Source organism: Sinohyriopsis cumingii, chromosome 16 (genome assembly GCF_028554795.1).
Source record: "Sinohyriopsis cumingii isolate HCF-2022 chromosome 16, ASM2855479v2, whole genome shotgun sequence".
NCBI classification, from domain to species: domain Eukaryota; kingdom Metazoa; phylum Mollusca; class Bivalvia; order Unionida; family Unionidae; genus Sinohyriopsis; species Sinohyriopsis cumingii.
This window is the reverse complement of record NC_142976.1, coordinates 5,381,640-5,399,629: the sequence shown is the minus strand read 5'-3', so window position 1 is coordinate 5,399,629 and position 17,990 is coordinate 5,381,640. Positions and strand designations below refer to the sequence as shown.

Genomic DNA, 17,990 nt, shown 5'->3' with positions numbered 1-17,990 from the left:
TTCTAAAACTTTAAAAGCAGTCAGTGTCAGTCCTGCACTACATTCATTTTCAGTTTTAAATCAAATCCGCAGATTAAGCAAACCGGTTTACCACTACGACTAGGCACAGACAAATTTATCTGTCCAATCTGCGTTGAATTCACGACAAGCAACATCCTCACGTTTTCACTTATTAGCATTGTTTGATTCTATGTTATCCACATTCATGCTTATTGGCTTTAAGGGTAAATTTTTATTTGAAAAATCTAATTTCAACACGAAACTGCAGACTACTAAACAGTTGTAACAGATGACATCATGGCGTCTTGCGCACTCTAATTGGTCGACAAGGCTGGGAAAAGGGTGTTTCCAAACGTTTCGTTCGCTAACTCAACGGGCGCATTCGATAATTATATCCGAGCACAACAACCATGCGCAGAGTGAATTATCGAATGCTGACAGAGCTCCGAGTGCTCGACCAAAATGACAGACTTCTTAGAAATAACATTCTAGATTCTAGAATACTGTAGATCACGCATTATTGCAACTTTTGCCTAGTTATTATTTATTTATTTGAACGTCAATAATTTTTTGAAATTATTAAAATACATTATAGTAAATATAGAGGCCCCAGGGGCCACTTTCTGAGAGCTGACGGGCCACAAGTTGTTCGCGGGCCGTGGTTTGGGAACCTCTGTACTAGATGATAGAGATTGCATTGATTCCCATTTCTATGTTTCAGTACTAGATGATAGAGATTGCGTTGATTCCCATTTCTATGTTTAGTACGTAATGATAGAGATTACATGGATTCCCATTTCTATGTTTTAGTACTAAATGATAGAGATTGCATTGATTCCCATTTCTATGTTTCAGTACTAGATGATAGAGATTGCATTGATTCCCATTTCTATGTTTCAGTGCTAGATGATAGAGATTGCGTTGATTCCCATTTCTATGTTTTAGTACTAAATGATAGAGATTACATTGATTCCCATTTCTATGTTTTAGTACTAAATGATAGAGATTGCAATGATTCCCATTTCTGTGTTTTAGTACTTGATGATATTGCATTGATTCCCATTTCTATGTTTCAGTACTAGATGATAGAGATTGCGTTGATTCCCATTTCTATGTTTTAATACTAAATGATAGAGATTACATTGATTCCCATTTCTATGTTTTAGTACGTAATGATAGAGATTGCAATGATTCCCATTTCTGTGTTTTAGTACTAGATGATATTGCATTGATTCCCATTTCTATGTTTCAGTACTAGATGATAGAGATTGCGTTGATTCCCATTTCTATGTTTTAGTACTAAATGATAGAGATTGCATTGATTCCCTTTTCTATGTTTCAGTACTAGATGATAGAGATTGCATTGATTCCCATTTCTATGTTTTAGTACTAAATGATAGAGATTACATTGATTCCCATTTCTATGTTTTAGTACTAAATGATAGAGATTACATTGATTCCCATTTCTATGTTTTAGTACTAGATGATAGAGATTGCATTGATTCCCATTTCTATGTTTCAGTACTAGATGATAGAGATTGTGTTGATTCCCATTTCTATGTTTTAGTACTAGATGATAGAGATTGCATTGATTCCCATTTCTGTTTCAGTACTAGATGATATAACATGGGATCAGTTTATTAGTTTCAAGCAGTATGAAAGTTGATGAGAGACTGGTGCTTTTGTCAAAAACACATTGTTTCAGATGGAAAGTAAAATATTTTGAATGATGTTAACAGAAAAAGGTGCTTTTGTCAAAAACATTGTTGCAAATGAAAAGTAAACAATCTTGGGCTATTGTATTCTACCATAATGTGTGTTTTGTTTTGAATTTTTAATGTAGCTTTAACATCATATCGCAATGATGCCTACAGTGTGGCAGTTTATAGTGATGTCTAGCACTGGGCATCATGCCGCAGATATGTATCATCATATTCCACCCAGTTACATTATCCTGACACCAGGCTGACCAGTCCTAACATTAACATCTTAATGTTGAGCGCCAAGCGAGGCAGCTGTTAGTACCATTTTTATAAATCTTTCATACCCAGCCAGGGTTCTCAAACCCACAACCTCCTCCATCTGAGCAAGATGCTCTAACCTCTTAGGCCACCCTAGTAGTGGATTCTACCCTAACAATGTTACATTTATATGCCGAAATGATCTCACATTACATCAGAATGTATATACTTGAACTGGTTGTAAATATTGACCTATGACATGATTTGTATCTCCATATGTTAGTGATGTCGCCTTACAATATTGTAGCAGTTGTGATATTCCCATTTTCCACCTATGTGTGGCCAGGATTTTCTTTTTATTAATAAAAGGTTTGGTCTGTTCTGTTCTTTTCTAGAATGATCTTAATAAAGAAGTGTGCTTTTGTCAAAAACACATCTTGAGTAAGTGTAAAATGAACAATTGAGAGTGATGTTAACATAGAGAAGTGCTTTTGTCATAAACACTTTGTTGACAACAGAAAGGAAACAATCTAAAGTGATGTTAACAGACAGGTACTTGTTCAAAAACACATTGTTGTTAATGGAAAGTTAACAATCTTGAGTGATGTTAACAGAGACAGGTGCTTGGTCAAAAACACATTGTTGTAGATGGAGAGCAAACAGTTTTGAGTGATGTTAACATAAACAGTAGTCTTACATGTAGGACCTGACGTTGATATTTATGTTGTGAGCATCAAGGTCTTACAGCCTAACTAACGGCGATGTGTAGCGTGTTTTGATGTCGACTAACATCGTTACGAAAGTCAAATTTTCAGGAATATTTCACACAACTGACAACTAAAATAACGATGCTTTTCTACAAAGCAAAGTCATAGTGTTTTAGTCAGACTTTACTTACTCTGCTGTCTTTTCTCCAATAAATTCAAATTCTCACAAAAGAAATGGACCTGTTTTAAAGTTTCATTGGCCTACATTTCAGTTTGCTGGCAAGCGATGAAAGCCAAAATCAGGTTAAGTTGAAATATTAATGAAACGAATAAACATGTATTATGCCTACTGTAAGCAACATTTCATTTCATTCATTATCCCCTACCTTAACTACTATCACATTTCAACAAATTCAGATGTATGTCAGCGGAACATGAAAATGCATCCATTTACTAGTCTCAGATTTTGATTCCACCAGGATAAAAACAGCACAGTAAGTATATTAATTACATATCAATTTGTGGAAGAGTGTTGATATGGGCTGCCAAGTGTGTAAGATATTCCTGAAACTTTGTCTAATCATTCCAATGTCATCCGACATCAGAACACGCTATACAAGCTATACAAGCCTGTTATTTGGGTAGTAAGACATAGCACTGAAACAAAATTAACATGTGCTATGTCTTACATTGTAGGACTAACGGAAACAGGTGCTTGGTCAAAACATAATGTTGCTAGTTGAAAGTAAACAATCAAGAGGGATGTTGTGAGTCTTAATTTTACACTTAAATGAAGAGCAAAAGAATGTGAATGATCATTTAATTGAAGCTGAGATATTTCTTTGCCAAATTTGTCTTGTCTGTAATCTATGAAATAGTATTCTTGTGAAGGTCTACACATATAAGTTTTCCTTATTTTAGTGCCATGAGCACTTGGTTGATAAACAGCAACCACATTGACAGTAATAATTGTAATTACAAAACGAAATATCAGGGCTTAGTAATTATACAGGGTTTGCACAGATTTGAAAAGTACTTGAATTTTCAACTGCTGGAGGAAAAGTGCTTATTTTTAATGTAAGTGGTAAAAAGTCCTTAAAAAATGCTTGAAAATCAGCAAAAATCCTTAAAAAGTGTTTTCAGTTTTAAGAAAATAAAAGACAAAAAAAAAATTATAAAATAAAACCTTGGTTGAAAATTTTTAGAAAATGTTCGATCGATTATATGCATTTTACTTTGTGGGTTGGTTGGTAACAAAGGAAGGGGAGATTACTCAATATTTTCATTTAACAGCATTGTGGAAATGGCAGTATGGTGGCTTTCTATTTCTATGGGGCTGCTCACCAGTTATTATGCCGTTTTTAGAGAGTGACGTATGTAAGGTGAAGTTGTTTGCATTTAAAACATGCACAGTGGAGAGAATGATGGCATACCTCTAAGCTACTTTAATGTAGTGTGGCTGACATTTCTTTGGATATTGTACTTATGGAAATTGCACATGGTTTAAGCACACTTCTAACTAAAATGACTGCTCCCTTGTGCTCAAAAAATCAGCCTGAATTAGTCTCAAGTACACTATCCATAGCAGCTATTAAAATAGGGAAAATGAATTTTGCCAGACTAAACAATACCAGCTTCTGAAAGTGTAATGAATGAATTACCAAATATATAAAATTTAAAAAAGTTATCAGTTCTTTTTTATACAATTTACCTCTGAAGTTCAATAAGTGAAAATTACCATGTGGAGCTAGCACTTTTTGGAAGGTGCACATCTAGAGTAAGTCCAAGCTGTATACTCTATAACCCATATTACACCAATTGATCATACCCCAAAATAAAGGGAATTAAAGGTTCTTTGAACTGTACCTAAGATATACAAGGTCTTTTTTAAATAGCCAGTATAACCAGTGAGGAAGGCCGGGGAAATTATTTTCCTTTAAAATTCTAACCCTATGCAAAATGAAAAACTGTAGAGCACCACCTAACATCATACCGCCTGGCCTTGGTTTCTACATGAAAATGCCACCAGGGAAGTGTGTTTTTAATTGTGAATGGAAAGGCTCCTATAAGTGTGTCAAGGAGACCCAGGATAGACATAAATCTTTGTGTTGTGTGTGCAACAAAGTTATAGACATTGGGGCTATGGGTGAGAGTGCCCTTAAATCACACCATAAAGGTGCAAAATACCGAAAAAGTGACGAGTCAGTGTCAGCAGTGAGTTTGGATTATTTCAGAATAAAAACAGACAAAATCAAGACATGTGCCAGAGACACTGACATTATATCTAAGACCGAGTCACATTCCGATAAATTAATGATGGGATTGGTGTTACCCCCACCCCTGTTTGATGCAGCTTCAACCACACAGTCAACATCCTTTCCAAGAACGATGTTCTGAAGTCAGACATGTTATGGACATTGCATACTGTGGTCACACATGCATCCTACAAATTAAATGAACATATTGCTGACGTTTCTCATGCTCTGTTCCCAGACAGTGCTCTGGCTGCAAAGTTTTCATGTGCAGAAAGGAAAACATCTTACTTGTGTGTTTTTTGCATTGGAGAACACCTTATAGAATTAATTCTATCAAGTGTCAGTGGTGTGTTTGTGATTCTATTTGGTGACTCCTTGAACAAGAAAATGCAAGAAAAGCAGATGGACTTACGTGTCAGATTATGGGATGGTGGTACAAAACAGGTTGTGACCAGATACTTGGAATCACAGTTTTTAGGTAAGTATATTGTTTATTATTGTTATTGTTATTTTGTTTTTAATTATAGTTTAATTATAGTTTGTTTTAATTTTTATCATCAGCTGTCAAGTTTATAAATATTGATTGCATTCACATTTTCCTTGGAATTACTAAAGATAGGTGACTTAAAAAAATAAACTAAATGAGCATAAATCATACCTATATAATGAAGTGCATGAACTAAAAATAAATAAATTGACACTTTGTATGTTAATTATTATTTAGCATGGACCAAGATGGTGAAGATTTATCTGTATTTATCCTCTCTGATTGCAGGCCATGCTACAACTGATGACATAGTTGATCATTTCAGAGAAGAAACAACGAACCACTTGAATATCCACAACATGGTGCAAATAAGTATGGACAGGCCCATACTTATCCCATGTGAATTTGAAAGTTTTAGACATTATCCAAAACCAGATAAATAGGCCATGATTTAATTAATGTAGACTGCATACATTGCATGATAAATTTAAGGCAGGTGCACTTGTTACAGAATGGGGAATCGCTTTTACTTCAGTGCAGTCTGTACTATCTTTTTAAAGATTCACCTGCCAGGAGAGAAGATTATAATCATGCCACTAAAATTTGTAGACCATAGATGGTTAGAAAACATACCCATTTCTCAGCAAGCATTGCAGGTGTGGGATTCAGTTGAACTTTATGTCAAAGAAGGTTCAGTCAAAACAGTTACCTAAACCTACCAACAAATCATATGATGTAGAAAGTCAAGCAGTGAAGGACAAGCTAATCAGAGCAAAGCTAGAGTTTTTTTGTTTCATTGCAACAATATTGCAGCCTTTCCTAGCTAACTACCAAACAGATAAGCCCATGGTGCCTTTTATGGTGGATGACTGGACTACAGTCATCAAATGCTATATGCAGAAAGCTGTCAAGCCTGAAGTTTTGGACCAGGCAACCACACCAGAAAAGTTGCTAAGGATAGATTTAGAGAAGACCAATCTTCCAATCTTTTACATACAAGAAGGTGGACATCGGTTTACTAGCCGAAGAAAAGTTGAGAAGTGCAACTACAAGTGAAAAGGAAGTAATGGAGTTCAGAATGGAATTTACGGCTTTTGTAAGTGAAGTGTTGAAAAAGATTACTGTGAAATCTCCCATCACTTATTCTTTGGTCAGAAATATGGTATCTTTGTGTCCAAGGGAAATGGCCAGACATACAAATCTCAGCAGGGACAAATTTAAGAAACTTATGATGTTGATTATTGCAACAAAAAGAATCAATGTGCTTGATGGTGAGGTCATACTGCAAGAATAAAATGACTTTCTTGACAGTATAATAGTTATTGGTACTGATACATTTACAGGCTTTGATCCATACAAGGATAGACTGGGCAAATGTTTTGTGGAGCACTTGTCAGATGCTAGGTATGAGAAGCTGCTGGAGATTGTTAAGCTATTGTTGACCCTTCCCCATGGACAAGATACAGTAGAACATGGCTTTTCTGTGAACAAGGAAGTAGAGTGTGAAAATTTGAAGGGGCAAAGTGTGGTTGCACAGAGGATCATATGTGATTATGTTAGAAATTTGAGAGGAGTACTGAATGTTCCAGTCATCAATCAGCTTCTTGTAAGTGCAGCTTCAGCAAGGCAGAAGTATGAAACTTATTTAGAAAAGGAGAGGGAAAAGAAGCAGTCTGAGTTTGGACAGAGGAAGCATGTTCTTGATGACATTGAAGATCTGAAATTAAGAAAAAAGCAGGCCATATTAGATCATGAAATACTTGTGAAGAAAGCAGATGAACTGTCTTTAAAAGCATAAAAGACACTGAAGTGGCAACTTCTTGCACAGGCCAATGCTAATAGAAAAGGAGCTGAGGAGAAACTTGGAATTTATGAAGGTCTTTGCATTAAGCTGGATGCTAAGATCAATGAGCTGAAGAGAAATTAAGTACAGAGGAAGAACTTGTTAATAAACTTTTTGTTAGTTTGATATTTTTTTTGTTTATGGTGCCTATGTTAGTGAACTTTATTGTGAGAGAAAAATGCAGTTACATGAGCCAAAAGTCAGTCTGAAGGTTGTTCCAAAAAGTAGATATCTATGGTGAGTTAAGATATAAGACTCCTTGAAAATCAAAAGAAAGTCCTTGAAAAGTCCTTTAATTTTTTCATATTTTACCTGTATGAACCCTGTAATATTTGTACTATTTAGAACAAATTAATAACTAATAGTCAGTTTTATTACACCTCAATAAATTGCTGGGTTTTTTCAAGCTTCTTGGTTAAATTTTAAAGGATATGGATGTCTCCAAAATCAGAAGATAAAAAATTATTTTCATAATTAATCAGAACAATTCCAAGTTGTAAATAGTTTTTTCACATTGTACATTTTCCCACCTTATAAGGCAATTGATGGGTTTCATAGTCAACAACCACATGTGTGAAACCACAGTATAATGAGAATGGTATTGTGTTCTCAAGCCATGGTATAATGAGAATGGCATTGTGTTCTCAAACCACAGTATAATGAGAATGGCATTGTGTTCTCAAACCACAGTATAATGAGAATGGCATTGTGTTCTCAAACCACAGTATAATGAGAATGGCATTGTGTATTCAAACCACAGTATAATGAGAATGGCATTGTGTTCTCAAACCACAGATTAATGAGAATTGTGTTCTCAAACCATGGTATAATGAGAATGGCATTGTGTTCTCAAACCACAGTATAATGAGAATGTCATTGTGTTCTCAAACCACAGTATAATGAGAATGGCATTGTGTTCTCAAACCACAGTATAATGAGAATGGCATTGTGCACTCAAACCACAGATTAATGAGAATTGTGTTCTCAAAACATGGTATAATGAGAATGGCATTGTGTTCTCAAACCACAGTATAATGAAATGGCATTGTGTTCTCAAACCACAGTATAATGAGAATGGCATTGTGCACTCAAACCACAGTATAATGAGAATGGCATTGTGCAGTAAACCACAGTATAATGAGAATGGCATTGTGTACTCAAACCACAGTATAATGAGAATGGCATTGTGTACTCAAACCACAGTGTAATGAGAATGGCATTGTGTACTCAAACCACAGTATAATGAGAATGGCATTGTGTTCTCAAACCACAGTATAATGAGAATGGCATTGTGCACTCAAACCACAGCATAATGAGAATGGCATTGTGCACTCAAACCACAGTATAATGAGAATGGCATTATGTACTCAAACCACAGTGTAATGAGAATGGCATTGTGTACAAAATCCAAAGGTGACAAAATATAAATCCATCCAGTAATTAATGATAATGTAACCTTACAATGAATCTCCCGAGATGCAGACAAATGAAAATTAAACACACATTAGATCTCATCAATCTAAAACACCAAATTTGGTTACAATCTAAAACTCCTTGGTAAAAACTGACAGCATAATGAGAATGGCATTGTGTACTCAAACCACAGTATAATGAGAATGGCATTGTGTACTCAAACCACAGTATAATGAGAATGGCATTGTGTACTCAAACCACAGTGTAATGAGAATGGCATTGTGTACTCAAACCACAGTATAATGAGAATGGCATTGTGTACTCAAACCACAGTGTAATGAGAATGGCATTGTGTACTCAAACGACAGTATAATGAGAATGGCATTGTGTACTCAAACCACAGTATAATGAGAATGGCATTGTGTACTCAAACGACAGTATAATGAGAATGGCATTGTGTACTCAAACGACAGTATGATGAGAATGGCATTGTGTACTCAAACCACAGTATGATGGGAATGGCATTATATACCAAACTGCAGTATAATGAAAATGACATTGTGTGCTCAAACCACAGCATAATGAGAATGGCATTATGTACTCAAACCACAGTAAAAGAAACGTTGTTTAAAAAAAGAAACGTTGTTTCAAAGCTGGCCAGCGTAGAACAAGAAGAAGAATTCCAGTTATCTCCCTTATGCCCTTTCCAACTCAACAATTTAAAAATTTGACCATTAATTTAGATAACCTAATTCAAATCCCTATTAAATCGTCAACCTTTGTGTGAACTATCCAAGAGATAACTCTGTGTATTGCATTATTCAATGCCAAATCAGTAGGACCACCGGAAAAGCGCACTGAAATAGTTAATTTTATCAACGACCAGAATATCTGCGTCTTTTTCCTGACAGAAAAAATGGCTAAAAAAATCAGGCGATGAGCCCAAGTGCGTGGAACTAACACCCACTGGTTACTCCATCAAGTCATTCCCCCACCACTCTCGCGGAGGTGGAATTGCTGTCATCACAAAGAACTCCATGATCAAACTAGTCCAAACCACACTCACACTGAAGCAAAGGTTAGTCCATTTTTTCTGCCTATACCACCCTCCTCCTAGTAGGAAAAATGCTGACTGAATCTCTCTTTTTGGAGCAGTTTCCGAATCTCCTGGACTATGGAAATTCAATAAGTGGCAACCTGATTATTCTTGGAGATTTCAACTTTAACTTTCACTGTCCTGGAAACCCAAGCACATCAAAACTCCTAGATTCCATTAATGTTTTCAACCTCAAGCAGTCAGTTAACCAACCCACCCATAAACATGGTCACATTTTAGACTGGATTCTTCATAGACCTGATGATAACATTCTAAGGTCCTCCCTGGTATCCCATGAACTTGCATCAGATCACCTCTGCATTATATGCCATCTTGACGTATCAGTCCCTAACCCTCCACCTTTATCTGCTACTAAGAGAAACCTCAGTATGATAAAAAGAACCAAACTAATGTACGACATCCAAGCAAACCTAACAACTTGCTTACCTACTACAGCAGAACAACTCGATAACTGCCTGCATTCATTGCTCAACAAACATGCCCCAGCTACCAAGTGCAGAGTATCAATTCAAAAGTGTTCTCCATGGTATAGCAGTGTTAGGGACCAGCTTCACACTACTAAAAGAGACCGCTTTAAAGCTGAGAGGCTTTGGCTTTCCACCAGACTCAATATTCATAAGCAAATCTATGAAGCCACTAAGAAGAATGTCACAAATATAGTCCATGCAGTGAAATCAGCCCACTGCACTACTAAGATCATGGAAAGTTCCAGCTGCAAAGAGCTCTTCGAGATTACTAACAAGCTAATGTCAAAGAACAAATCTACACCACTTCCAACTACCTTCTCTCCAGTCAACCTTCCAGACATGTTTGCAAATTTCTTCTGTGACAAAGTACATGCCATTAGAGATAAGCTTGACACCACAATTTCAATTCACTCGTCATCACCATACAGTTGGGATACACAATTTGAGCGGCAACCATTAGCAGCATCTGAACCTGTCTCTATAGATTTCGTACGTAAAATCTTGATGAAAAGTTCACAAAAAGTCATGTGAACTTGATCCAATGCCAACTTCACTTCTGCTTGAGTGCTTAGATCCAGTATTGCCTTCATTAACTGATGTTATTAATACCTCTCTCTCATCCGGGGAATTCCTGTTATTTTTCAAAACTGCCATTGTAAAGCCTCTACTGAAGAAACCAACACTAGACCATAACAATTTAAAGAACTACCGCCCAGTTTCTAATCTCCCATTCAAGTATCTCATCTGAATTCAAACAGTCTTTTTAGCAATGTACAGTCTGCATATCGCCCTTGCCACAGTACTGAAACTACTCTTCTAAAAGTAGTTAATGACATTCTCTCTGCTTTGGATAACGGAAAGATTACAGTCCTCACCCTCCTTGATTTGTCTGCAGCATTGGACACAATAGACCATGATTCATTACTTCACCATCTCCAGCATGTATTTGGCATTCATGATACAGCCTTACTGTGATTCAAATCCTACTTGGTCAACAGGACATAAATTGTGTCTGCAAATGGAATATACTCCAGCCCAGTTAAACTATCTTGTGGTGTTCCACAGGGGTCTGTTCTTGGACCTTTTCTCTTCATTCTATACACTCAGCCGCTCTCAGGTGTCATCGATCATCATCCAGTGTCTCACCAATTTTACGCTGATGACACTCAAATATACAAATGTAGCCACCCAACTGAAGTTGATGCTACCATATAAGGTGTAGAGAGGTGCATTTCTGATGTGAAATCATGGATGACATGTAACAGGCTGCAGATGAATGATGATAAAACTGAGGCCATTCTGATCACAACACAAAGACTTTCTCATTCACATCCTTTACCTCAAACAATAGATATCAGCAACACCAACATTAAAATCACACAGTCCGTATGAAACCTAGGTGTTACTCTGGACAGTACTCTCACATTGCACCAACATGTCATGGACATATGCAAGGCTACATATCTTGAGCTGAGACGCATCAGCTCCATTCACAAATATCTTTCAGTGGATGCCACTAAAACACTTGTGTGTCCATTAGTACTTTCAAGACTGGACTATTGTAACTCAATTCTGTCTGGTTCATCTCAATATCTACTCCAGAAACTTCAAAAAGTTCAAAACACAGCTGCTTGGATCATAATTAGAGTACCACGATCAGAGCACACCTCCCCTCTGCTCTGTACCCTACACTGGCTATCCATTCAATCCAGAATCAAACACAAAATTTGTTCTCTGTGCTACGTTTCACTGACGGACTCCAGTCCAACATACCTATCCGACCTCACCCATGTGTACACACCAGCAAGATACTTACACTCCTCTTCTGACAATCGTATACTCATTATTCCCACTATGAAAACAAAGTCATATGGATGTTTTTTTGCATACCAGGGCCCAGCAATGTGGAATGAATTGCCCACTGAACTTAGACACAAAGACACAGAGTGCTCTTAAAACACTTATTTCGACTGCAAGAACAAACTCAAAGACCTAATAATGTTTCCTAACTAAAATATTTTCAGCATGTTTTTTATGTTTTCTAATTTCATGGTGTTTGTTTTTTGTAATCATATCATTATATATGTTTTTTATGTTACAGAGGTTGTCTAATGTTGTAAAGCTCTTAGAGCTTCTAAAGATTAGGTGCTATACAAAGTCCTCATTATTATTATTATAATGAGAATGGCATTGTGTACTCAGACCACAGTATAATGAGAATGGCATTGTGTACTCAAACCACAGTGTAATGAGAATGACATTCTGTACTCAAATCACAGTATAATGAGAATGACATTGTGTACTCAAACCACAGTATAATGAGAATGGCATTGTGTACTCAAACCACAGTATAATGAGAATGGCATTGTGTACTCAAATCACAGTATAATGAGAATAATGTTGTGTACTCAAACCACAGTATAATGAGAATGGCATTGTGTCCTCAGACCACAGTATAATGAAAATGGCATTGTGTACTCAAACCACAGTATAATGAGAATGGCATTGTGTACTCAAACCACAGTATAATGAGAAAGAATGGCATTGTGTACTCAAACCACAGTCAGTGTAATGAGAATGTCATTGTGTACTCAAACCACAGTATAATGAGAATGGCATTGTGTACTCAAACCAGTGTAATGAGAATGGCATTGTGTACTCAAACCACAGTGTAATGAGAATGGCATTGTGTACTCAAACCACAGTGTAATGAGAATGGCATTGTGTACTCAAACCACAGTGTAATGAGAATGGCATTGTGTACTCAAACCACAGTATAATGAGAATGGCATTGTGTACTCAAACCACAGTATAATGAGAATGGCATTGTGTACTCAAACCACATTGTAATGAGAATGGCATTATGTACTCAAACCACAGTGTAATGAGAATGGCATTGTGTACTCAAACCACAGTATAATGAGAATGGCATTGTGTACTCAAACCATGGCATAGCAAAACTTGCTTATGTTCTGAACTGCAATATAGTGGGAATGACCAAATTATGTAAAATAATAATGTTTTATAAATAAAAATATAATTCTAATCTTCATGTTGTTTTCTTTCTTACCATATTTCTTAAAAAGGTAAGCCATATCTGACAGTATATGCATGGAGTGCGTCAGACACAGACAGACAGACAGACACACATCAGACATAGACAGACAGACAGACACACAGTATATGCATGGAGTGCATCAGACACAGACAGACAGACATCAGACATAGACAGACAGACAGACACACTTATAAATCAGGTCTAACTGCAAAAGAAACAAACACTGATCTTTTGTTGTATAATGTGCCAGCAGATCAGGGTCCATGTTGTTTGCTCTATTGATTACTCCTAATAAACTGCATATAACCTCATGTGCCATTTCATCATGTACCAACATGTCGGAGTCTATCTGGTTCATTTTACTGGTCACTCCTAACAAACTGCATAGACCTAGATATGCCTGTTCCATCATATATGTGTCATTCCTTCTAGTCTCAGATTTTTTAATTTTTTTCAGGGTAAGACAGTTCTGTTTATTGGGAAACTCATCATATGATTTGTATTCCTATTCAATATAAGTTGACAGTCTTTTTCATGGTTCTATCAGCATAGCATTGCATGAGACAGATTGTTGGTCATGTTGTAGGCATATATTTAGCAACTACCACCATAACAAATATTTCAAGTCAATACTTATGAAAACTGATGTAAGTGTTTGAATGTCAATTGCAGGAGTGCAACATCTGTGGACAGTTACACCTCCTCCTACACCTGTCCCTCTCCCAAAGAACAGAAAGACAGGTGTGTGACCTGTGTCTGCAAAGGAATGCTTACTTGCAATTCAATAAAAGATGTACTGACCCAACTGAGGTAAGGGGATGTTAGTTACTAGCCTGAAAGACAGGTGTGTGACCTGTGTCTGCAAAGGAATGCTTACTTGCAATTCAATAAAAGATGTACTGACCAAACTGAGGTAAGGGGATGTTAGTTACTAGCCAGAAAGACAGGTGTGTGACCTGTGTCTGCAAAGGAATGCTTACTTGCAATTCAATAAAAGATGTACTGACCAAACTGAGGTAAGGGGATGTTAGTTACTAGCCTGAAAGACAGGTGTGTGACCTGTGTCTGCAAAGGAATGCTTACTTGCAATTCAATAAAAGATGTACTGACCAAACTGAGGTAAGGGGATGTTAGTTACTAGCCAGAAAGACAGGTGTGTGACCTGTGTCTGCAAAGGAATGCTTACTTGCAATTCAATAAAAGATGTACTGACCCAACTGAGGTAAGGGGATGTTAGTTACTAGCCAGAAAGACAGGTGTGTGACCTGTGTCTGCAAAGGAATGCTTACTTGCAATTCAATAAAAGATGTACTGACCAAACTGAGGTAAGGGGATGTTAGTTACTAGCCTGAAAGACAGGTGTATGACCTGTGTCTACAAAGGAATGCTTACTTGCAATTCAATAAAAGATGTACTGACCAAACTGAGGTAAGGGGATGTTAGTTACTAGCCTGAAAGACAGGTGTGTGACCTGTGTCTGCAAGGGAATGCTTACTTGCAATTCAATAAAAGATGTACTGACCAAACTGAGGTAAGGGGATGTTAGTTACTAGCCTGAAATTGTATTATTAGTAGCTATGTGATTATTCAATAATTTGAACTATAAATAGATAAATAGCATATATATGTATTAAAAGAAATCAACTTGGAACATCCACTGTTAACAACTGAATAAAAGCTTTTGCATGTGGTCATTATGTTTACATATGAAAAGCAGTTGAATTCATAATACATTAATTTTGGTCATACAATACAGCATTAATATTCTATGGTAATGTACCACTGCACTCAAAAAGCATTTTTATGTTTTAAGGACAGTGCCTGCAAGATGCGCTATTTTTTTTTTTTTTTTTTTAAATTCCATGAAATATTTCATTCAAAAGAAAATGAATAAATGTTGGTTATTTGTAAAGATTGACAGTTGTAATGAATGTGTATGTAGATTTTAATCAATATGCAGACTGAAGACAATACAATAATAACTGTCTGTAGAAGACCAAAGAAATGCACACCAAGTGGTCCCATTAGAATGATGTCCTTTATATACAAGTTAAATTGATGATATACAAAGAAGAATCTATGTGTCCTTTATATGATGTTGCCAGCTGTTAAAGGCAGGTTTCATTTTTTTGGCAAAGAGGGGAATCTGTGTCTTATCCTATTGGAGCCTTGTGACTCATCAGGTTTTGATTTTTTAGACAAAAATTTGGTTTCCATTTTAAGGAAAATTAACCTTGGATGCATTTGAAGTAATTTTGTTGTTTGTAATACGAAGAACATTCTCATTGTCTTAGTATTCCAGGTGATATTTCTGTTACTCAGTGAAAAATATTGTTCTATATTTGTTAATGCCAATAAATAAAATCTTAGTTTCCAGTTTAATTCAGACTGTTGTTAAGAACCACACCTGGACTTGTAATAATAAACATTGTTTTAATTACTGACCTCAAATTTATTTATTTCTTAGGCAAATTGTACAAAAGATGAACTTGCCATGGGCCAGCCTGACAGTGCATGGTTTCATGGACAGTCCTGTTTCCTGGGGACAAAGAGAGCATAGCTTCTATCACAATGGAGACAATCTGTACACCTTTGTCATCTTCCCTAACAATGACTATTGGTTGTATTCAGCAGTTGGCTCAAAGGACATTTGTGTTTAACATGAAGTTACGTTTCACACATCTGCTTATATCACTTTATTTTTTTTGCAATGTCAAAGTTACTACTCTTTTTTTGAATTTAATCCCTCAGCAAAATGTGTGCTTTGGTCATGTCTCTATATTTTTTGTAGATAAATATTTATTGAATATTTAACCCACTCTACATCTATAATGGGACAGATCTTATTTCAACCAAAAACATCTGTATATTTATTTTGAAGGAATGGAAATAACATTGTGGTACTTTAGATTGAGAGAACTTTTAATAAAAGAGTGGAGATTCAGTGTTTAAAATTATTTGGCATTAAATTACAAGTCATTCATTGAAATTTGGTTTTATTACTGAAATGTGATCTCTTTTCCATTCAGAACATATAAGTATTTTCTCATCCATTGAAAAAATCATTTGCATCAAATTTCATAGAAACTTAAGCTCTCTATCATTGTAGATTTGGTTTGGTGAAACTTGCATTACAGGAAAATATATGTTTACCATCTTTTTCAAAAACTAACTTCAGATCATCATATGGAATGTTATAGCTTTCCAAACTAACATACTAAACATCCTCAAGAAATATCTACCAGTTCATGCAAGGAAGCTGTTCTATTCAACTTGTACAGTACCTGATATGGACTGCAGTTGCACCACTTGGGGTTCATGCACACATACATTGTTTAATTAAACCTGAAAATAATTCAGCTAGAATTGTACTAGATGTTGATCTACTGATGCCATCTTCTGATATATTTATTTATGGTTTATAAAGCCCTTCATAATTTAACTTGAGTGATATTCTTGGTCAAACTAGCAATAAAACCTGTATGTAATCTAAGATCAACATCAAACCTAAGTTTAAAACTACCCAAACCAAGAACTAATGCACTGAAATGTCATTACATATACCAGATCAACCTCCAGTACTAAACATCCTGACAGTCATGCAGTGATCAAAGCAACCAAACCATGTAATATTTCTGTCCAGTCAGTTTACCATCTGATTTTATACATCTACATTAGTCAGTGAAATATTTTATGATATCAGTTCACAAGTACATTATCTTTTTTAAATATTGTGTACATGTGCAGAATATTTTATAACCAGGAGATTAGTTAAGGAAGTCAGATGGTTGCTAGAGAAGTCACACACAAACATGTCGAATATTTTATAACCAGGAGATTAGTTAAGGAAGTCAGACGGTTGCTAGAGAAGTCACACACAAACATGTAGAATATTTTATAACCAGGAGATTAGTTAAGGAAGTCAGATGGTTGCTAGAGAAGTCACACACAAGCATGTAGAATACTTTATATCCAGGAGATTAGTTAAGGAAGTCGGACGGTTGCTAGAGAAGTCACACACAAACATGTCGAATATTTTATAACCAGGAGATTAGTTAAGGAAGTCAGATGGTTGCTAGAGAAGTCACACACAAACATGTCGAATATTTTATAACCAGGAGATTAGTTAAGGAAGTCAGATGGTTGCTAGAGAAGTCACACACAAACATGTAGAACATGCAGTAGGAAATATTTCCATAAAGTTTGGTCAGAATTGTTTCAGCATTCTTGGAGAGAATGTTCAAAGTGTACGAAATAAATGTTGATGGATACAGCCTTAAGATCACATTTTCATTTACTAGATAAAGACTGGAACTATCAGATCAGGACATTAGGCAGTGGAGGGTTATATATTCCTCACTCCATCTTGGGAGAGTAGCTAATATTTTGCTGAATGGGTTGTACAATAAAGTATTATTATTATTATTATTATTCTGAGTAGCTATCTAATCCTAACTGTTAGATTAAGGAACATCTTATAAAAGAGAAGAGGTTTTCTTTTACATCTCTTCCACATCCTTTCCTCTTTATTCATGATTTTCCTATTTGTGATCAAAGTCATTATAACCTAACAAGTGAGTATGTACGAGTGTGTAACTATGGAGTTTACAGTTATCTTCCTTGATTTTCAGTATTTATGTTAATCTTGAAAGCACTAGCATAGACATCGGAAAAAAATTGTT

The 17,990-nt window shown here is 35.9% G+C and overlaps 1 protein-coding gene across 1 annotated transcript in view; it reads left to right on the top strand.

Annotated features, from left to right (window-relative positions):
- Window positions 1–17,733, top strand: part of LOC149779862 (ribonuclease P protein subunit p40-like) — a 103,257-nt gene extending 85,524 nt beyond the window's left edge. Inside the window, exons 7-8 of the mRNA XM_089936535.1 lie at window positions 13,981–14,118; window positions 15,776–17,733. Coding sequence (XP_089792661.1) covers window positions 13,981–14,118; window positions 15,776–15,968 — 331 coding nt within the window. The 3' untranslated portion in view covers window positions 15,969–17,733. The remainder of the gene's footprint in view (window positions 1–13,980; window positions 14,119–15,775) is intronic.
- The last annotated feature ends 257 nt before the right edge of the window (window positions 17,734–17,990 follow it).